At 40.7% G+C, this 23,266-nt stretch overlaps 1 protein-coding gene across 1 annotated transcript in view; it reads right to left on the bottom strand.

Annotated features, from left to right (window-relative positions):
- Nucleotides 1–14,712: 14,712 nt before the first annotated feature.
- Nucleotides 14,713–23,266, bottom strand: part of LOC114649257 (olfactory receptor class A-like protein 1) — a 53,455-nt gene continuing 44,901 nt past the window's right edge. Inside the window, exon 2 of the mRNA XM_028798762.2 lies at nucleotides 14,713–16,239. Within this exon, the coding sequence (XP_028654595.1) occupies nucleotides 15,264–16,220 (957 nt within the window). The 5' untranslated portion in view covers nucleotides 16,221–16,239 and the 3' untranslated portion in view covers nucleotides 14,713–15,263. The remainder of the gene's footprint in view (nucleotides 16,240–23,266) is intronic.

The following is a 23,266-nucleotide window of genomic DNA, read 5'->3' as shown; positions in this document are numbered from 1 at the left end:
CAAAGTGAATTTGCAGTGGGATTCTGGAAGTCGGAGAAGCAGAACAAAGTTACATCTACTGTACCTATTATATAGTGCCTACCCGGGCTATCTCACTGACTCACTCAGTTACATGTCTTTTTTAAAGACCATAGGTTTACACAATAATTTACACAATGCTTACAGGATCATCACAGAGCCCTAGCACAATTGTTCATGTGTTCTTGAGCAAATGCAAGTTAGTGACGAGTGCAGGTGGAGAGGGTTGTAGCAGCAGTCTTGTGTTTTAATGTCAGATATCTTAACCAATAAACCACACTTCTTGTAAACTCCATACATCCATCTTCTTTCTGAGCCTAACTTTTCCAATTTAGAGTCACCAGTGTTAATGTTAACCCAGCAGTGTTCTATGTATGCAAAAAAAAAATATAGGATGGAACAGCAACATGCTGCAAGACACCATTCAGAGGCATTACAATTTTTTTTTTCAGGATTCCACAAGGAAACTGGAGACGCTGAAAGAAAATCACACGAGCACAGACTGAACATGCAGAACTTCACGCAGAAGGCACTCCAACCTGAAGTTGGGCCAAAATGGCAACAATGCCCCCCACTGCAACACTGTCATGTCCATATCCAGTAATCTGAGTAAGTCTAAGTGTATCCTGCTCTGTTTGTTCTTTCCATTTATGCAGACTGCTCAGGGCTGACCTCTCTAAAGCATACACAGGAACCTCTATGTGCCTCTGAAAAAACAAAGTGTATTACAAATTCAGCACTTTGCCTTTAAGTGGCATTAATGTGCCAAACTGACTACTGAAAATATTATTTAAAAATGTGGAAAAAGTGAAAAATGTTGTGCCTTACAAATTTGTATAAGTCACAGACTAATGATGCCATTACTGTAAGGGAAAAAAACATGATTATGCTCAGCACAACCTTTTTGCACTCTATTATTTTTTGCATCTTGTGTTACATATTAGACCGTTTCTTATATCCTGATGTGTAAAACCATTGAACTGAGAGGAGGTGTACTGAGTTTTTCACATAACTGTAAACAGCTCCATTTCAAGAGCATCTCAAAGCATTTCACAAGCACAGATGTTATGCGTAGTTGTCTTCATACATTATATGTTGTACAGTATGCCACATTAGCTGGGGCAGTAGGGGTGCGTTGTGAATTAAGACCCCTGCAGCTTAGTAGTGAATGCTGTTTGCAAGAGGTAAGGTACTCATTTGACTTGTACTTGCTGATTCTAGAGTGACAATGTGTTGAATGTTAATCAGATATTGAAGGAAGACTTTCACTGTACTCATAAAAATAAAGTTGAGCTTGAAACTGCAGCAAAAGTTTTACTGAGCTTCATAAATAATAAGAGGCACACCTGCCTCATAAAGATGGGAATAATTGTTCAAATCACAAATTGTGCTCCACTGCTGTTAAAATACAGTAATCCCTCGCTATATCGCGCTTCGCCTTTCGCAGCTTCACTCTATCGCGGATTTTATATGTAAGCATATTTAAATATATTTCGCGGATTTTTTGCTGGTTCGCGGATTTCTGCGGACAATGGGTCTTTTAATTTCTGGTACATGCTTCCTCAGTTGGTTTGCCCAGTTGATTTCATACAAGGGACGCTATTGGCAGATGGCTGAGAAGCTACCCAACTTACTTTTCTCTCTCTCTTGTGCTGACTTTCTCTGATCCTGATGTAGGGGGATTGAGCAGGGGGGCTGTTCGCACACCTAGACGATAGGGACGCTAGTCTAAAAATGCTAAAAGATTATCTTCACGTTGCTGCCTTCTGTGCAGCTGCTTCCTGAAGCGACATGCTGCACGGTGCTTCACATACTTAAAAGCTCGAAGGGCACGTATTGATTTTTGATGTTTGTTTTTCTCTGTCTCTCTCTCTCTCTTTGTCTGCTCCTGACGGAGGGGGTGTGAGCTGCCGCCTTCAACAGCTTTGTGCCGCGGTGCTTCGCATACTTAAAAGCCAAACAGCCCTATTGATTTGTTTGCTTTCCTCTCTATCTTTCTGACAGTCTCTGCTCCTGACACGCACTCCTTTGAAGAGGAAGATATGTTTACATTCTTTTAATTGTGAGACGGAAATGTCATCTCTGTCTTGTAATGGAGCACAGTTTAAACTTTTGAAAAAGAGACAAGTGTTTGTTTGCAGTGTTTGAATAATGTTCCTGTCTCTCTACAACCTCCTGTGTTTCTGCGCAAATCTGTGACCCAAGCATGACAATATAAAAATAACCATATAAACATATGGTTTCTACTTCGCGGATTTTCTTATTTCGCGGGAGGCTCTGGAACGCAACCCCCGCGATGGAGGAGTGATTACTGTACTGAATGTCCCCAATGTCACCTGCTGCTGACTGATATAACATGAATACCCCTGGCATACCTGTAACTCAGTTATATGAATTATCCGCCTGGCTGTTATTATTGGCACGGAGGTCTACAAAGAGCAGCAGTGCCTTTCACAGCCTCATGTATCTGCAGCTAAATCCTATACAATTAGCTTTGAACTTTATTATATGTGTAGGGAATTTAAGAAAGGGGTGCATGATGTCACGTTATTACAACTATATACAAATTACTGGCAGTAGCAATGAAAGAAACCTCTTTACAAATACAGACAGTAACAGTTCCATTTGCATGAGGTCTAAATTGTCTGAGAATAAAAACATATTTCAACACGTGTTTCTCCATTAACTTGTTACATTTTGCGAAGCCTCACATCTTTAGTATTTCTTGTAACAGAAATAAAAAGTTTTAGGTCTTGTGTCTGCTCATGCCCTCCTTGCACAAACCTTTTTTAACATTACTCACACGCTATTGTCGGCTTAAGCATCATTCTTTTATTTACCTTTTCTTAATGTCTGCCATTGTCTATACAGATTGCGTGTTTTTTCTGTCAGTTTTTCATTGTGACTTTGTTTGTTTTTTTTTTGACAGAGCCTAAAGAAGTGCAGTTAGGCTGATTGATGACTTGGTCTTGTTGGTCTTGTATGATTAAATATGAGAGTGACTAACAAAGGATTTACTCTTTAAGGATAAATGTATGGTGCTTTAAAGGGAGCAAGAGAGTTTTCAATATGGGTACTCATTTAAATTGAATTACAAGATAAAAGACGTTTATTGTCATACTAGGGGGCTTACCCCCTGCTTTCTTTGCTCGCGAACCCCCTTGCCTGCGCTACACACCAGCTACTTCACGTCTCTGCTGCTCGTGTTGTGAAGAGAGGGGCAGAATGCACCCCAAGGTGATGTAGTCGCTCCTCCAGATCCCCTTCTTAAATGGTGATACAATGGGAAACAAATACAGTTTTTTTTTTTACCTCCTCTTTGCTCGGTCAGCTGCTGGCTTGCTGCTGCTGCTGAGCCACGTGATCTATATCTCATGCGGTGCTTCGAACATTTAAAAGCCTGTACAGCAGCTGTCTTTGTCATCTACTCTTTGTCTTTTATTTCCGGCCCCGGGTGTGGTTAAATCTCTTGGCACAAAGTCTACTCTTGTGGGACATGAGTTCTTAATATTTTTTAGTTTATAATTTAAAATGGAAGTTCGATATATTATGTAAAGAATGATACCAAACATATATATGTAGGTTTTAAAATAAGCCCGATTTAAAGCGTGACAAAAAAGTGACATACAAATGTCACATAAAATCGTTGCACTTTTAGGCTTAGGATTTTATATATAGAGAGTAGATACACAGTAAAAACACATGTTAAAACCATGTAATGAAATTCTTACTTTGCTTGCTCACATTCATATAAAATGACAGAAAGACAAAGGATGTATAAAAATAAATACCAATTACAATTATAAGATTACAAAATGAGGTGCACAGTGCCTAATGACATACCGCAGCAGTCGGTACATTTATGAGGCTATGAGTTATGTTTGGATTGACTTTAACTTTTAGCATTGTTCAGGAGTCTAATTATGTCAGTCTATATAGTTTGCTAACTAAATGTTAAAGCTCTCTACTATATAATCCTGTCTAGTGTTGCTAGAATAGACTTCAATTCCTTGAGATACTGCAGTGGGAGAAATTGGCTTTAAGAATGCATGGAGGAATAGATGGTCATTGTTAAAATATTGTGCACTGGTTAGGGTCAGTATTTTAGCTTGAACAGAGCTTATTCACTCAACATTACTCCCTCTAAAACATATTTACTTCACTTACAGTGTTTCCAGTGATAACATGATATGAATGCTTGGATGGATGTTTTTTATGTCTTCTTTCTTGAATATAAACTTTGTGGTATGCTGTTTAGTGGTGCTGCCTCCTGATTTTCCAGCACTGAAGTCTGGTCAAGGCCTTTCTGGTGTAGATTTGTCTGTATGTTTGCTTTATCCAGGTGCACTGGTTTTCCTTCCATATCTCATGGACGTCTATTAACTTAACTGCTGGTTCCAAATGCCCTCTTTATGAGGATGTGTCTCAGTGAGTATGAACAGGCACTCCATCCAAGATGGATGGAAGATTTTGCCCTTGCATTCAGTGCTGCTGAGATAGACTGGGGATTGATAGTGTGGATGGGCAATATACATGTAAAGAAATTCCAATACTTTTGATTATTGCCCATATTTTGTGACTTGCCATGCTCACTGTCTAAGTGTTAAACTTATTCAAGGGAATCAAAGCCTGAATTCATAAATAAAGGTGGCCCAACGGTATCAAATGATGTCCTGGTATATTCAGTACTGGCACCTTTAAAAGGTAAACCTGAAAACAATGGTATTTATTGAGATTGAGGATTACAACTTTCCTGCTTCCAATTTTTAGGTCTTTCTAAGTACGAAATTGAAGTAAATTTCCATACTGCTTATCAGTTCTTTTATTTCCTTGCCTCACTTTCGTCCACTTTGACTTTTCCAGCTTACATGATGGACTCTCAGTCCAAACTACAGCATTCTCTTAGGAAGTGCCATGCAAAATGTCAGCTAGCACTGATATACGTAGATCACCTACTTTAGGAACAAAGTTATACCACACTGAAACATGAAAATACTGTAAAACACAAGGAGTGTTTAATCAGACCAAAGTAATCTCTCTAAAACTACACAAAATAAGTTGTGTCTTACCTGCTTACAGGCAGTGCTCCTTTTACCTCATGAGCTGACTTGTTTTTAGGTCCTACTTTATAGATACCACACACACACACACACACACACACACACTACTCTGGAGAATTGATAGCAGACTGCTCTTAGCAGATACCTCAAGGGGCTCTTGTAAATATGCAGTGCTTCACAAATCAACAATACTCATAATAAATATTTGAATTATCTGCAGGAAATCAAAGTTTAGTGATTCCTGACAAAACAACACGGATATCTGGAAATCAGGAATGGGAATCTGTATTCTCACTTGTACAGGGTCATCTTGGGCCCTCTAACCACCGTGTTTACAGCAGTTGACCCACAGTCAGATGTCAACGTTTGTGAGCCACGCAGCCTACGCGGAAAAATATAAAGGCAAGGATTTTTAAAGGAATACTCCAACCAAAAAGGATATTTATTTTCTATGTTACCTACCCCAAGAAAAAACTGTTAATCTCATGTTTTTATGAAAAATGGAGATAACAAAGTTAAAGACACTGTAGGCGTCAATGGGGAGCAATGGTGAATAACAGCAAACAGTATGAAAACATCCATGAAAAAATTCTCAGTTTTCCCATGTTTCATAATCAGCATGTCAGGTACAGTATATAGTGTTATATGCTCACAATGCCCCGGGCATCTGTATTTTTGGTAAAATATTGTTTAATAAATCATTTCTAGAAATTAATGAAAGAAGAGTATGCTGAAAGCCCTTGAATGGAAGACTTGTCTGCCCTATTCATCTATTGGTCAGGAATCCAGCCCAGTAATAGCTCATTCATTGGTGATAATCAGTTTCACATGATTGCAACAATGCAGAGCACAGTCTGAGAGTATAATTAGAGATTAAAAGTTAAAAAAGGCACACAAAAACATAATCAGGTAGAAAGTATGCTTTGTATTTGTGTAGATCCAAGACAGTTTGACAATCAGATGGTCAATTCCCTGATGCAGTATCAAAAACAGCCAAACAAAACCCTGAAGTGACAAATTTGTGGCTAACTGACCAATGAATGAGGAGAGGGGCGTGTCTTCAATTTAAAAACTCAGTTCTATTTTAACGCACTCACATTGTGTACTAGCACGTTTTCTGGAAGTGATGTATTTAACAGCTAATTTTGCTTACCTTTCAGAAATAGCTCATGAAATAAATTTTAAAATACTATTCATATCCTTGGTATCCTTGCATGCCTCAATCTTTTTTGCCTTACGTGTATCTGCAGCATTCCTCCAAAGCCTCTGCTTGGTATTCTTGCACATCTCAAACTTTCTTGCCATTTGTCCGGCAGTTCCTCTTTCAAATACATTCTTGTAAAGCTTGCTGCTCAGACTCTACCATTTCAAGGTGCCATTCTCACCTCATCTCTGCTTTTTAAACTACCACCAATGGTAGATGAGCCCCCATTACCTGCTGTGTCTTTAAAGGTGACTCGTTTTGTGCCTCTTTAGTATTCAACAGACCCAACATTGTTCAGTAAATTATTCACTTAGTTGTTGTTGAAATACTTCATTTTAACTCCTTTTTTGGCAAAAATAGAAAAATATTGTCACAATCAGGAACTGAAGTATTGTGTCAGTACCCATACCACTGGGCAACCAAAACCAAACTGACCAATCAAACCACAGCCATACCGACTAATCAGATAGCTCAGATGGAGCAACCAAAGCCAAACTGACCAATCGGATTGTTAAGAGGGAGAAGACACACACACACACACGCAGAGTAGTGTTTTATTATTTAGTATAAATTTAACAGAAAGTATACATTAGGGGAATACAAATGGATATCTGAAAGGGGGATTATGCAACACAAGTAACTTGAGGTTTTTTTATGGATGTTTTTTGTTTTGATATTGTTTGCCGTTGTTCTGCATTGGTTTGCCTGTTGTGCCAGCAATTGTGTTATCTCCATTTTTTATAAAAACATGACATTAACAATTTTTCTTCTTTCACTACAAACAACACAGATAAAGTAGCAGATAAAAATGATTGTTTTGTGGTGGAGTATTTCTTCAAGGTCCCAAGTACTAGGGTGTTGTACCGTGTTAGCCATTATGAATGTAGAGAAAAGCCAAGCAAAATGACACCTTTTATTGGCTAACTAAAAAGATTACAATATGCAAGCTTTTGAGGCAACTCAGGCCCCTTCTTCAGGCAAGATGTAATCAAAGGTGTCATTTTGCTTGGCTTTTCTCTACATTCAAGGTCCCAATAGGAGCCCTTTGCTAGGCCTAGAATGAGCCAGTGGCATCAATTAATATTGTGTAAAAATCATGTATTTTCCAAAGAGCTTTGCGCAATATAAATTATTTTTATAATATTACAGATCTTATGCTAGATCAGAGGCAGATCTACTGTGAATCTAATGAAGCTTAAGCTTCAGGGCCCCTAATCCCAGAGTATAGCTGGCTCTGTCCTCTCTTGCACAGAGAATCAGTATTGGCAGTCCAGTCCAATTTATCATCCAGCTGCACTCCCAGGTATTTATAGGTCTGTACCCTCTGCACACAGTCACCTCTGATGATCATGGGGTCCAGGAGGGGCCTGGGCCTCCTAAAATCCACCACCAGCTCCTTGGTTTTGCTGGTGTTCAGTCATAGGTGGTTTGAGTCGCACCATTTAACAAAGTCCTTGATGAGGTTCCTATACTCCTCCTGCCCACTCCTGATGCAGCCCACAATAGCAGTGTCGTCAGCAAGCTTTTGCACGTGGCAGGACTCCGAGTTATAGTGGAAGTCCGATGTATATAGGCTGAACAGGACCGGAGAAAGTACAAGTCTCAAAGTCACTGATCTGAATAAAAATTTCATTAAAGTTTTAAAAGTACTATAGGGACCCGTGGTCACCGCCAGGGGGCGCCCCAATGCCTATGGAGCCCTGGCCCTCAGCACTTCCGCCACACTGGGCGGGAAGAAGACCAGGGACAACTGGAGTGCTTCCGGGTGCGTAACCGGTATTTCCGCCACACTTGGGAGTGCTGTGTGTATAAAAGGGGCCGCCTCCCTCCATTCAATGGCTGGAGTCAGGAGGAAGAAGGCAAGAGCTCGGAAGAGAGGAGTGGAGGCAGACCAGCGAGGAAGGCATTGCGTGAGAGGCCTGGACTTTGGGGGAGTTGTGCTTCACATTGTACATAATAATTGTAAATAAACGTGTGTGGGTTTGAACCAATGATGTCTACCTGTCTGTGTCTGGGCTGTGTTCCACACTATACACAAGAACTGTAAATATTGGCTCCTAAGAGTACTTTAACAGATTTAAGAGAGATTTCACAGAAGCAGGGCAGTGATGTCAGCACTCCATGTGCACTAAACAAAATCAACAGTAGCTACCCAGGTTACAGGAATGCCCGTCTTTTTCCATAAAAAATAAATCTAATTCATATTCCATTTAAAGGGCAATCTAAACTATAAGAGATTGCAGGTCAGAAATCCAAGAACATTTAAATTTATAAGTGTAAAAACTCACAAAGGCTTTCTATTCAGTTACCAAGCACAATCTCAGGATTGTTGACCAGCATATTTAACTGTAGGGTACCATTCACATCACATACCCGACCTTAGTCAGTGAGACATCATCCAGTGTTCCTCAGCTACAGAATGGTAATGTTCTTCATATTCCTTGACAAATAATATAAAGCCTCTCCATATTCAAAACGCACACTACCTTTGTGAAACTTTGGGGTAGAAGAGACAACTTTTTGCCATAAAACCCTGCCTTGGTATCAGGATGGAGAAACAAAAAGAAACACTTTATAAACAGATGCCCGGATATCTGAAGTCATCCTGGTATCATATAGATACACAAGAGTGTTAAATCGCTGTAAATTAGGGATTATTCAGTTTCTTTAAAGCAAGAAATTAAGGACACTCAATTGGACCAAGTTTTTATTTGACAAAACACAGCATCAAGTACACTATCCAACCAAACACAAAATCATATTTACAAAAGAAAGTGCTTATTATATAGGGACACATCTCTTTAGATAATCAGTTGTTCAACAGTGACACATATGAACAGGTTTCCTTACGTTTGTTTGCACACCGGTAATGCCCCCTTGTACTGCACTCTACTTGCTCCTTCAAAACCTGGGCATCTGTAGACGTAATTGAACAGACCAGTGGTGGAAAAAACAGTAGCGCAGTCTCCAAGGAAATGTTCAAAGAAGCATATGCTACTTATTGTAGGAAAGGGTTTAATTTGTTGTGTGACCCCTAGTGTAACACCAATAAACGTGGAAAAGAGTGTGACTTATTGTGTCCACCCAAAGGGATGGCAACAAATGTTTGGAATGGAAATATGAATTTAACTTGGTTAATTAATTATCAGTTTTGCCTTCAGAAATCACAATAATCAATCAAATAATTTGGTAAGGCTCCTACATCATTTCTCTGTTGTAGGAGGGGGTCTCCTGCTGTTAGACTTAAATCAGGGTAACTGAAGCACATTCATTTTTTAAGAAAAATGCAATTTGTTAATAAACACACGGATTAAAGAAATACGATAACTGCATATTGCCACACACATGCGCATGGGAGGCAGCTGAAGGGCTCGAATGAGGGAAATTGTGCACCAAACTGGGAGGGGGGGGGGTGTGTGTGTGTGGAGTGCATTAACCCTTTCTCTTCTTCTCCTGCAGACCATTCTTGGGAAATTCCTGCCTGGTCCCAATGATGTCATTTCCGGTCCCGGGCCCAATGATACCACTTCCGGTTCCGGCCCCGATAACATCACTTCTCTGCCTACCCTTAAAAACCTCCATTTTCTACCTGTGAATCAGTCCTGTTTTGAACTCCCAGTGCTTTTTTTTGTGTCAACAAACCATAATATATGGGGAGGCTACCTCAAACCTTTTTTTGGCTCCTTGGTGTGCTTGTTGTGACAGACTAGGCAGACAAACATATAACACAGAAGAGGCTGGCTGTTAACTGGCTATTTAAAATTCAAATATTGCTTTGCTGCTTGCAAGGCTGAGTTGCACAGTCAAGCAGAAAATAGTTTGCTCCATGCGATCTAGTAACAGATAACTATAAATACAGTAAGGTGTGACATAGACTAAACATGTTTTTAAAATACAAGGAAATTATCAACAGGCTCCGTGCTTAGTTTCTGATTCTCAATGGCCGATGATGATGTTTAGCTTTTTTGAGCAGATTAATAATGTCGGAGCGTTCTGCTGAAGGAGAACTCTAGAAAGTTTCTTGCATATGTAAATGCTTTGTGACCACTAGGGGGTGTTGCAACCCCTCCAGTCCAGACACAACTACTACAAGACAAGTTCTGGTATAGTTATAAGGTTTATTTCCACAAACTCCCTTACAAAGGCATTGTAAATCACAATATTTGCTTTCTTCTTCCAGTCCTTCTAGCAAGCTTTACCCTCTTCCATCCCACTCTGACTTGCTGGGGCTCTTTTTATGTTTATACCCCAGAGTACATCTGCTGCCAGGGCATAGCCAGTAGGAAGCACTTCTGGATCAAATTAGAGTAGGGATCATATATCCCTGCAGCACCCCCTGGCATAACCCATGCATCCCAAAAAGGCTGCCCTATCTGACTTTAGTTCCCGGCATGCCTTGCAGGTGTGTGCACAGGCAGTGTCACCCAGGGAGGCTTCCATTTAGAGTGTCAGGGGAGTAAGTAGCCCTGCAAGGTTGTCTCCCACTGTCCTTCCATTCTACTCCTTCGGTATATCCCTATCAGGAGCTAATATGTCCACTTGCAATTTGGCACACTTTATTAGTCTTATGGCTAGGGCAGGAAATATCTTGGCCTTCCTTGTGCCCACTGAGAGCCAGGTTACACCGACAGGGACACCAGTGCGTATTATTAGATTATTGACAAATCATGTTTTTGGCTCAGTCAGGTTATTCTGTTTAACACAATTACGTTTGTGCATGTAAACACACTCAATGAGAACTTTTAGCCAACAAATTATTCAGCAGAACTGTTTCAAGAAATGCTACAGGGGGCTCCTTTATATCAACAAGGGTGGAGTGGTGGCTCTGAGGCTAAGGATCTGCACTGGTATCCTGAAGGTTGCCGGTTCAAATCCCCGTCACTGCCAAAAGAGATCCTACTCTGCTGGGCCCTTGAGCAAGACCCTTAACCTGTAATTGCTCCAGGGGCGCTGTACAATGGCTGACCCTGCGCTCTGACCCCAAGGGGTATGCAAAAACTAACAAATTTCTAATACGAGAAATCGTATAAGACGAAATAAAAAAACAAAAACAGCAATACCCCGCATAACTCCTGGGATGGTGATTGACAAGTCAAAAGTTTTTGCTTTGTGTCTTTTTCTTACTTTTTAGTCATTTTGATGTGTGTTCAGACCATAATGTGTGTGTGCGTGTGTGCGTATATTTATCTATTTATTTAATGAGCTTTTATCTATCTATCTATCTATCTATCTATCTATCTATCTATCTATCTATCTATCTATCTATCTATCTATCTATCTATCTATCTATCTATCTATCTATCTATCAGAGAGTTTGGACACGTCATTGTTGTCATCGTGTCTATTCCTCCTCGGGCGGACGTGGAGATAGCAAGTGACATCATCCATTCTGCTGTTGCTAAGTTACAAACGCAGCACCCCGAGGCACTTGTGCTAATCGCTGGAGACTTTAACAATGTGACGCTGGACAAAACATTACCTGCATTCTCCCAGTATGTGGACTGCAACACCCGGGGAAATAAGACTATTGATTTACTGTATGCAAACGTTAAAGACGCATACAGTGCCACCCCGCTGCCTGCGCTTGGGAAAGCAGATAATAACCTGGTTCTGCTTCAGCCTCACTACAAACCAAAAGTGAGAGTCCTACCTGTAACCACACGATCATTCAGGAAGTGGACCCCGGAGGCTGAGAATGCTCTGAGAGAATGTTTTGGAACTACAGACTGGGATATCCTGCAGGGATCACATGGTGAGAACATTGAGGAGGTTGTTGACTGCACTACTGACTACATCAACTTCTGTATGGACACTGTAGTTCCAGTAAGAACTGTACGCTGCTTTGCTAACAACAAGCCATGGATTACAAGTGACATCAAGGGCCTTTTGAACCAGAAGAAAAGGGCCTTTAAAGGCGGTGATCAGCATGAGCTCAACCGTGTGCAGAAGGAACTCCGAGTCCAGCACAGGGCGGCGAAGGAGCAGTACAGGAGAAAGCTGGAGCAGAAGTTGCAGAACAACAGCATGAAGGAAGTGTGGGATGGGATGAAGATCATCACTGGCTGCAGCTCGAAGCGGGGTACCACCATCGAGAGAGACGTGAAGAGAGCAAACCAAATGAACATCTTCTTTAACAGGTTTGACCACCCTAACCCACTCTCACCTCGGAGTACTGCACTCTCTACACATCCTTCTGCTGATACCAACATAGGAGAGACATCCCCACCCATAATTACAATAGCGCAAGTGAGCAGAGAGCTGAGGAAACTTCGTGCCAGCAAAGCAGCAGATCCAGATGGAGTATCGCCATGACTGCTGAAGGTCTGTGCATCAGAGCTGGGGGGTCCTCTACAGCGCATCTTCAACCTGAGCCTGGAACAGGGGAAAGTCCCGAGGCTTTGGAAAACATCTTGCATCACCCCAGTCCCAAAGGTATCACGTCCTGGTGAGCTGAATGACTTCCGGCCTGTCGCTCTAACATCACATGTGATGAAGACCATGGAGCGGCTGCTGCTTCACCACCTGAGGCCACAGGTCCAACACGCCCTCGACCCTCTGCAGTTCGCATACCAGGAGAAGGTGGGAGCGGAAGATGCCATCATCTATATGCTACATCGATCCCTCTCCCACTTGGACAGAGGCAGTGGCTCTGTAAGAATTATGTTTCTAGACTTCTCTAGCGCCTTCAACACCATCCAACCTCTGCTCCTTACGGACAAGCTGACAGAGATGGGAGTAGATTCATACCTGGTGGCATGGATCGTGGACTATCTTACAAATAGACCTCAGTATGTGCTTCTCGGGAATTGCAGATCTGACATTGTGGTCAGCAACACAGGAGCACTGCAGAGGACTGTACTTTCTTCGGTCCTGTTCAGCCTATATACATCGGACTTCCAATATAACTCGGAGTCCTGCCACGTGCAAAAGTTTGCTGACGACACTGCTATCGTGGGCTGCATCAGGAGTGCGCAGGAGGAGGAGTATAGAAACCTCATCAAGGACTTTGTTAAATGGTGCGACTTAAACCACCTACAACTGAACACCAGCAAAACCAAGGAACTGGTGGTGGATTTTAGGAGACCCAGGCCCCTCATGGACCCCGTGATCATCAGAGGTGACTGTGTGCAGAGGGTGCAGACCTATAAATACCTGGGAGTGCAGCTGGACGATAAATTGGACTGGACTGCCAATACTGATTCTCTGTGCAAGAAAGGACAGAGCCGCCTGTACTTCCTTAGAAGACTGGCATCCTTCAACATCTGCAGTAAGATGCTGCAGATGTTCTATCAGATGGTTGTGGCAAGTGCCCTCTTCTACGCAGTGGTGTGCTGGGGAGGCAGCATTAAGAAGAAGGATGCCTCACGCCTGGACAAACTGGTGAGGAAGGCAGGCTCTATTGTTGGCATAGAGCTGGACGGTTTGACATCCATAGCAGAGCAACGGGCACTCAGCAGGCTCCTATCAATTATGGAGAATCCACTACATCCATTAAACAGTGTCATCTCCAGACAGAGGAGCAGTTTCAGCGACAGACTGCTGTCACTGTCCTGCTCCACTGACAGACTGAGAAGATCATTCCTCCCCCAAACTATGCGACTCTTCAATTCCACCAGAGGGGGTAAACGTTGAACATTATTCAAGTTATTGTCTGTTTTTTACCTGCATTTTTTATTACTCTTTAATTTAATATTTTTTGATGCTGGAGTATGTGAATTTCCCCCTGGGATTAATAAAGTATCTATCTATCTATCTATCTATCTATCTATCTATCTATCTATCTATCTATCTATCTATCTATCTATCTATCTATCTATCTATCTATCTATCTATCTATCTATCTATCGAGAATATTATCAGTAAGGATATGCATATTTTAGAAATATTAATTTTATTCTATACACATGCACAGTTTGCAAGCAAAAACCAATTCCAGATTCATGTGAAAAAGCTACTGTAACACATACTGTACACACTGCAGTCTCATTTTAACTGTTTCATTTCCCACTAAAAGGAATGGTGGTTCTATGTGTGCTGCTGCATCACAAGCTTCCTGTTCTTGGTTTAATTCTCGTGCCTTGTGTTGTTTTTCACATTTTGGTGGGTCTTCCTCTAGATACACTGCCTCTCTTCCATCCCTCCCCAAGATGTGCAGGTGATTTTAAAGTGTCCTCAAGGTAGATGTGCACGTGTGCACCCTGTGAGGGACTGGAGCCCCATCCAGATTGCTTCTTGTCTTCCTGCTGAGATAGGCTCCGCCCATGACTTGAAATGAACTAATCAAGTTTGAGAATGAAAGTTATGTATTCAGGTAATTATAATAGTATAGGGTGGTGACCTCAGAATGAGTGGAACCATTTTATATTCACAACCATGCAATCTTTTTAACAGGTCTTCTTACTATACACGATGCTAGGCAGTGTGGCATCATAATTAGGACACAGTTACTTATTAAGGGCTTGAATTTATTGAGAAAATCTAAAATGTTCTGATATTATGGCACATAGATAACAAGTGTTGCAGTGTTTCTTATCATCAAAGTTCCTTTTGTCATAGTGCCTTGTTTGCTTTCAATGAAATCAGAACCTAAATAAGGACTTATAGAGAATAACAACTGCAAATATTTTTTCAAAGGCTCTATAAAAGCATCCACTCATGCATCTCACTTATTAAATGTAAGGTTTCTGGACTTGCTAAAAATGCTAATAGTATTTCATAATATATCAGTAATGGTAGAGTAGATCAGGGTTGCTTTGAAAAGTGTAAAGCTGCTAGACTCGCTGTATGTCTCTGAATGACCCATCAGGTCTTCAAATGACAAAATCTGAAATCCATTTAATTTGATTTGTCATTCATTTATAATGAAAATGTCAGCTTAATAAACAATACCTATTTAAATACATTAGTTAATTTAAACAATTTATTTTCTTGTAAATATTCACATCATCTTCTCTTGGGACAGTGAATGAAATGATGATTGTTCACTTTGTACGTGTACTGCTCTTTGTGGACTGGACTGCTTTCTTCATCTTGACCACTTTTAATTTTCTTTGGACTTTTGGATTCGTTAAAATTACCACAATGGGACATGCTGAAGTATAAAGGGTTGCAAAAAAGACCCTGATGTCAGAAACGAGAGGTGCCACCCTCACAATGGTCATGGAGTACAGCCAGATAATGTTGTCAATACCAAAGAAGACAACATACAGGATGACTAAGGTGACCACCGCTCTGGAAGCTTTGGTCTCTGCTCTCTCTCCCTTTTGGCTGTTGTCTGAACTGCGGATATTCTTTACCTTTTGACCATGATTGTATAGAAGTCTTAGGATGTAGCCACTCATGATGGTCATTAGAATTATAAACACAAGGTCTCTGGACATAACTCCAAAACCTATAGAGATATATGAAGAATATTCCCTGCATAAGACAAAGCAGTACTCTAAATTCAACGTGTATGGAGGAATGGTGTTGTTAAAGAGGTTGGAGACAGCATAAAGGATTGCTGAGACACTTGTGAAGTAGTAGAATAGGTACAGAAACACAATGATGTACAGCAGAAACTGGGGGAATCTCATCTTCAGTGGAGCAAGAAGGGAGGTGGCAGGTGAGATGAGTACTGCCTGGTAGACACAAAGCAGACAAGTGAGGCTAATGGAGAGACCACGGAAGGCACGAAAGCAGAGAAGAGAAACTTTACAGCCAAAATCATCAAAGATGTTCAGATAGCCCAGGGCGGCCAGGGTCTGTGGGATACTACGAGTGAATGCTACCATGAGGTTGGCAAAGGCCAGATGGCAAAGAATGATGTCAGCTGTTAGGAGCTTGGCCTCGATCAGGTAGCTGTGCAAGAAGGCATAGCAGATAAGCAAGTTGGCTGGAATGCTGATGATTGTCAGGATAAGGAAGCTGGAAGCTTTGATGACAACTCTGGAGTCCATATGTTTTCACTTTCAAGACCTGTGAGTGAGAAGTATTAGTTGGCGTTAAGGAAGTTTTTAAAAAGTACATTTGGTACAATTATTATAAAATACTTTTTACCCAGAGACCTATATAAACAGGACACAAATCACCTGGAAGGTAGCATCTTGGAATGAATAGCAGCAGAGTGATTAGCAGCTGTAGAATGGGTTCATATTCCTTTAGGCTGATCTATGTCTATACTGAGATCACACATACTCACCAGGCCTGTGTGGGTTTTTCTCCCCAGTCTCTGTCCAGTTTTCTTACCACATCATCATCATTCCACAGAATCATTCAGTTTAGCTTAATTATTGATTTGTCCCTGTGAAGGACTGTAGCCTGTGTGGAGATGCTTTCTGTGTTGTGTCCAGTTGCTTTGGAATTGTCTCACATCTTACAACCCGGAACTGGATTACGAGATATCAATCATGCACAAGTGAATAAGAAGTGGCAAGCTGTGTTGGGCTGAATGGGCTATGATTGTCACAACTGCTCTTATGATTACAACAGTTTTTGAGCTGAAGGAACTGGGGGTGATGTTTAAGAAAGAAGCCCTGTGGGTGGAGCCTTTTTAGCGTAGGATTTCACCGCTGTTCATTACACACTTATTTAATGGGTTGTCTCCAGTCATGTATTCTCACTTGAGGATCACATCTGGCCCCACGAGACTACTTAACTCATAGTTACCGGGTAAGGGAATAAAGTATTCAAAAAATAATTATTTGATGTAGTTTATTTATCTTGTCTTAAATAGCGTTATTGTTTAAAACAAACATTTTCAAATGAAATCATAGTTATGAAAACGTTCTTCTAAGTGATCTGCAAATTGTTCAGTATTTCACACTTATCTTTTAACGTGGTACCAAAGTTCAGTTGTGTAGCTATATTATTCACTATTTATATTTTACCAGTAAGCACACACTGCATGATAACATGCAGTGAATACACTTGACCTGAACATTCCTAGTTTTCATCCTCTTTCTCTGTACATTTAGCCTGCGTTTGCTAAAAAGTTGATGTGCTTGCTGCTTCCTGAGCAGCTCTTCTTTTCTCCACCCTAGTGGCCCGCTTCTTCTCTTCTTTCGTTGGCATCTTTTCTTTTTAAAACTGATAAAGTCAGTGTATGAGATGCAATTACTTAGTACGTTTTCTTTAATTTTTCACTTAAGCTGGCACTTAAGTCTTCAATCTGCCTCAAGAATGATTTAAGATATGAAGAGGTAGGGGAAGTGATGGCAAAGATGGTAGGAATGAGAACGGCGTCCGTACGCATGCACCGCACAGTTTACCTGCTGGCCACTGCTGAGAGTTGATTCTACAATAACATAAAATAAAAATAAAAAGAGGAATAATCTTGAATGTCAATCATCACCCCAAAAACAGATATTAAACATCACATAGTATATGTGTACCAAATTTCAGGTGAATAGGTCAGACTTTTTGCGAACTACAGGTGATTTAAAATCCTGGACAGACCAACGGACAGCCATGGTAGCGTATTATAAATAAAGATAGGATAAATCGTGATGAAAAATTTGGTGAACAATCCAGTCTGAAATATTAGTACTACAGACTCACGTCGTGGTGAATATCAAACAGAGCTTAGGTTTCTCTTTTTATATTTTCTGGTGTTCTTACAGTTCTTCACACTAGTAGGAGATCGAAATTTGTCGATCTACTTTAAAATAATGTGATGAGATAGAACATGTCCTTACAGATGTATGTTAATTTTAATACAAAATCTTTTTTTGCTCAACTATTACTGATTTGTATTCAATATATGCTGTGATGCTGAATGCACAATATAGCACTGACAGATTGTCCATGGCCTCTGAAACTGCATTTAGCATGCAATGCATGCAAACACTATATATACCCACACCCTATTGACTTACCATCTCAAAACTTGTTATTTTTCAGTTCTACATTTGAAACTAGCGCTGAGGTGCCTTCACCTTGTACATGTCTGTCTCCCTAGTTCTTTTATGTGTCATTTCATTTTAATGGTTACAGAGGCTGTGGGAGCAGTGGTTATAGGGAATATTAATTAGTTGTTCATACCTAAGAAACAAAAACTCTGGTATGCTTCAGCAATGTTGTATAGGCCAAGTCTTAGACTATATACAACTGTAGTAGACAGTACACTCAACAGAGGGCACTATATTACTCACCACAGAATTTGCACTTGGACAAACTTGCATAATTTTATTAAACAATCATGTAGCAAATCTTGTCACACAGAGAGGGCTGACTCCAACGAGTGCTGTGTTTCAATTGGTGAATTGTCGGTACACCGGACTTAAAACTTTGCCCATCAAATGCCACATTTGGGGCAGACACTTCATTTGCGAATGATGAATTCAGAGTTTATTGAATTAAAGTCAAAACTTTTCACAGGATTTTTTTCTTGCACTCTAGTGATGTGCAGTGAATGAACAAACAAGTTCTTTTGTACTTCTCTTGTTCTCTGAAAGAACATACTGGTTCACTGACTTTAAAGAATTAATCTTTTTGAGGCATGCACAGTGTGTGTTGCATTTTATATTGGATTCTAAGACCATCCATAGCTATCATCGTAACTTCACTTAAATGGCTGCTGTCTTTGGAAAATAGCCCATCAGTAAACTGTTTCAGCCAAACGGTCATGATGACAACTAGCCAGTGACTGACTTGGTAGGTGACACCAAGCACCTCCCACTGATCAGTTCACTCTGACTGAGTGACTATGACTGTCTCAGTACACGGACTGATTGAATGAACCAGTATGACCCGTACTGATCTGGAGAACCTTTGCAAGTTCATTCAATAACCACAGACAAGAGACTTGCAGTACAGTACACTGAACTAGTAAGAATCCGTTCATATTCTGAACTGAGGAACGAACTGCACACAATTGACTTGCAGTACATTGAATCACAGTTCAGTTCACTGATGATATATGTATGGTAGATTGCATCAAAAATGATGTGCTATTGAAGAAGGAAATTGTGGGAGATTAATCCAAAACTGAAAATGATTTTATTTAGTCATATTTCAATGTTCTCACTGTTTTATTGTGATGTGTGCACTATTCTAAGGTTCTATTTGTATGGGTGGCAGCAATGGGAACCACGGGGCCACCTTCAAAGCTAAACTAGAAATGCTAGTCAACAAAAGCCTGTTAACACTAATGGACGTTTAAGAAATATTCCATTGGGATTTGTTTTAGATAAACATGATTAAATTAATTATTAATTATGAAGAAGGTAGAAAATAAGAATGAGATGATGAGCACAGGCGTGAACTAATACACAGTAGGACATTGGACTTGTTCCTTCATTTTTGTTTGGAGACCATTGTAATTCAGAGGCGAAATCACTGAGCTATTTTATGTCTGTACCAGCAGCTAAAGCCAGCCACACAACACACGGCAGTGACTGACCTGTCCTTGGATTAGGCCCTGCTCATTTATGCATCTCAGGAAGTTTCAAAGTTTCACTCGGTTACATGTCTTATATATAAATGTCTACACGTGGAAGTGTGTGTGTCTCTCTGTCCATCCCAGAAGTGAGAGATGGAGGCGGGATAAAGGCTCCACCTCTGAGGAAACAGAAACTCGCTTAGCCACTAATAACACGAGTGAGACGAGCACATCAGCAAAACAAAACCTCCAAAGAAAGACAAAGTCATTTAGCCGCTAATGCACAAGCAATGCAACCACGTCGGCAAAGCAAAACCTCCTAGGAGAGAGATGTCCAGAGTAGTTCCTTTCAATTACCTACATTTTAATTTTTTTCTGACAATTTAAATAGTTTCTAGGATCCTAGGCCTTTTACAGCACGGGCTTACACAGCTAGTATCTATATATATAAAATCCCTATGTGCGTCCAGGTGTCCGTGTGTGGGTGTCTTCTGATGAAGTGCGCATGCGTGGGGCACGGTGCGATGCGCGATATTACTGTCAGAGAAAGTTAGAGGCGTTTTACAGAAATACAAACCAGTATTACTGCGAGAGGAAATTAAAGGTACACAATACAGTGACGCATATTACAACCACATACAAGCCAGTTTTACTGTCAGAGGAGATTAAAGACATATTACCGACGCGCATGCCTGTATTACCGCCAGAGAAAATTAAAGGTATATTACGGACATACAAGCCAGCGGACGTACAAGACGGTATCCTTCAATAAGGGCGCGCACAAAAAGGCGAGCCTCAAAAGGGCGACCTCAATTGGGTGCAGCGAATAAAGGCGCGTGTAAATTAAGATCTACACCTTTGTTGCTCTTCACATATTCCAGAGCCATTTGAACTAAATTATCTATGAACGCCTTTATTTGCCGCGCTCAATTGAGGTCGCCCTTTTGATGCTCGCCTTTTTGTGCGCACCCTTATTGAATAGAGCCGTACAAGACAGTATTACTGTCACAGAAAATTAAAGACACACAATACACGGCGGCAGCCCATGAAGAACGGTCAGCTCAGCAAGTAAACATCAACAAAAGAAAGGCTGAAAGAAAGAAAAATACGACCAACAAAAAGAATGAGGTCAAAGTCCCTTGCCATTTAATATACAGTAGACTGTTCCTACTAATGTTTATGCACTACTGTTCTAGCGCCCGTTATTGTAACGGGCTAAATGACTAGTTGTATAATAAAACACTAAAGTGTGTGTGTTCAAGTGATAAGAGGTCTGTGGCAAAGTGTGGTTTAAAAATAAATAATGTCTGCTCTAGGGACAGATTGTCTCTGCTGAAGTTACAGTGGAGCAGGTGTGATGGCGGTGAAGTTCTCCTCCAGGATCTAAGGGATGCCAAGGAGCAAAATGGAAGACAGGGTGACAACAGACCCCAAGCAGTCGGACAATACAACTTCATTTGTTCCTCTTGACTTTCTGCTTACAAATCAACGAAATGGACAGTCCGAGTTTTTCTGCAGAATTTGATACAGACGTTAGCCATAAAGTGGTGCATCTTTGTTTTATGGAAATCTTGAAATCAATAACGATATAAGCAGGTTGGAAATTTTAAGATCCTGATCTTGTGAAAATTTTTATCTCATAGTGATCTATGTTAACTGTCCACACTTTTTTCAGATTACCTTACAACTTTCAGAGTACTACAGATGCATGGCTTTTATCATTAACTTGTGATCTGCTAGTGCTGATTCGAAACCCTTGTTTCTCTTGTTCAGTGTTTTCATTTTCTGTCACACTGCACTGGGCCTTAACCTCTAAAGTGCAGCCCAAATGACCCACTCCTTATGTTCTGGAGCCAATAGGCTTTACTGGCTAATACATATAGCTGCAGCATCGCTTCTGTTACATATCAGTCATAATCCTGAAAATAAACAGGTCTTTTGAAAGGAAACACAAATCTTACCTTTGTCAGCTGCGACTCTTCTTTCCAATTGCCAGTGTGTGAAAACAGCTGGCAGACGTTGCTGTGCTGCATCCTCCTTTTATTTAGGCAACCTTTAAGAAACAGATCTTTCCTGAGGGAAGTAATGACAGACTGCCATGAAGGCTCCTGAGTAACAGGGCCTCAGACGTAGCACAGATGGATAAGAGCATCATGAGAATATCCCGACATGTGCTAATTGTCAAAGAAACGGCCAGCCAAATTGTTAATTTCCAGAGAGTTTGAGCTATTTGGCAGTTAACTTGAATCTTAAAGGGCTCTGCAAAATGCTTTCTTAAAATGTACAAAATAAAAATAACAAAACACAACACAATCAAACCTGTTTAAGCCTTGTCTGCCCCGTGACTTTCATCTAAAATATGTGGGATTAGAAAATGGCTGGTTGGGTGTAATATATGACCGTATATCCTTTCAAACAGACATTACTGCTAATAAATACACAATTTTAAATGAACTTAATATGTGGTTACTTAAGGAGAAGTGGGAAATAAAAAGAAAAACTACAGAGATGTAAGGTTTCTAGATGAAATATCCTCTGTGGGGGGGTCACAGTTCTTATAAATGTAGACATACAGCTTGACCCCAAACTAACTTGATCAGTCCACATCAATCAATACATAACCCATAAATGTGACAGAATTGTAATATATTCCCACTCTGCATCTGTCATGGATGATAGAAGTATTCCTAAACCATCCTGACATCTCATTCTATGGGAAAGGAAGAGAAGCTTGGCCCCTGGGTGTTAGTGGAGCAAAGTGAGACAATGAAATGCTGAACAAGAACAAGGACTGAGAAAGGGTCAGTAAGGGCAGGCAGTCATTGTAGACCACTGTAATCAAAGCATTTTCATGTTAAGGTCCATGTAGATGACACCTAGCTCAAAATAAAGTTGAGGAGAGTAAGGTATATAAAAGGAAAAGGAATTTGTTATCAAAGTAAATAATAGAAGACTACATATAGGGTATTAGGGACTAATAGTACGGCCAAATAAATGGCCACACTCCACCTAAGTACTGCATACACACACAGATATCATCCCTATGTAACAGTGACTAAAGCACTTTCTCATCAGGAAGGTGCAATATGTCTCCACACCTTTGCCATCCTTCAATGCTCTGTCCTCATTTCCTACCAACAACTGAGCCAACACTAATGTTCCCAACTCCAAGGTCAATAATCTGGTGTCAGGAAGTGACTTTGCACTGCATTCAAAACCACTCTGGAGCAGGCACATAGACTTCTTCTGAGGTCAGCAGTTGCTTTGGATACTCCTATAATGACCCTAATAGACCCAGTTGTCCCTTAAGGCCTGGACACAATATCTCTGTTGAAAGGTCAGACTATTACAAGGATGCTTCTAAACAGTCGGATTGGGGAGACATCTATCATCATAGGGAACTGCTGACCAACTCTTTAATAATAATAATAATTCTTTGCATTTATATTGTGCTTTTCTCACTACTCAAAGCACTCAGCAATTGCAGGTTAAGGGCCTTGCTCAAGGGCCCAATAGAGCAGAGTGCCTATTGGCATTTACGGGATTCGAACCAGCAACCTTCTGATTGCCAGTGCAGATCCCTAGCCTCAGAGCCACAATCCCATCCCTAGACCCCTACAGTAC

This window comes from Erpetoichthys calabaricus, chromosome 3, assembly GCF_900747795.2.
Source record: "Erpetoichthys calabaricus chromosome 3, fErpCal1.3, whole genome shotgun sequence".
Lineage (NCBI taxonomy): Eukaryota > Metazoa > Chordata > Cladistia > Polypteriformes > Polypteridae > Erpetoichthys > Erpetoichthys calabaricus.
This window is presented reverse-complemented; position numbering and strand designations above follow the sequence as displayed.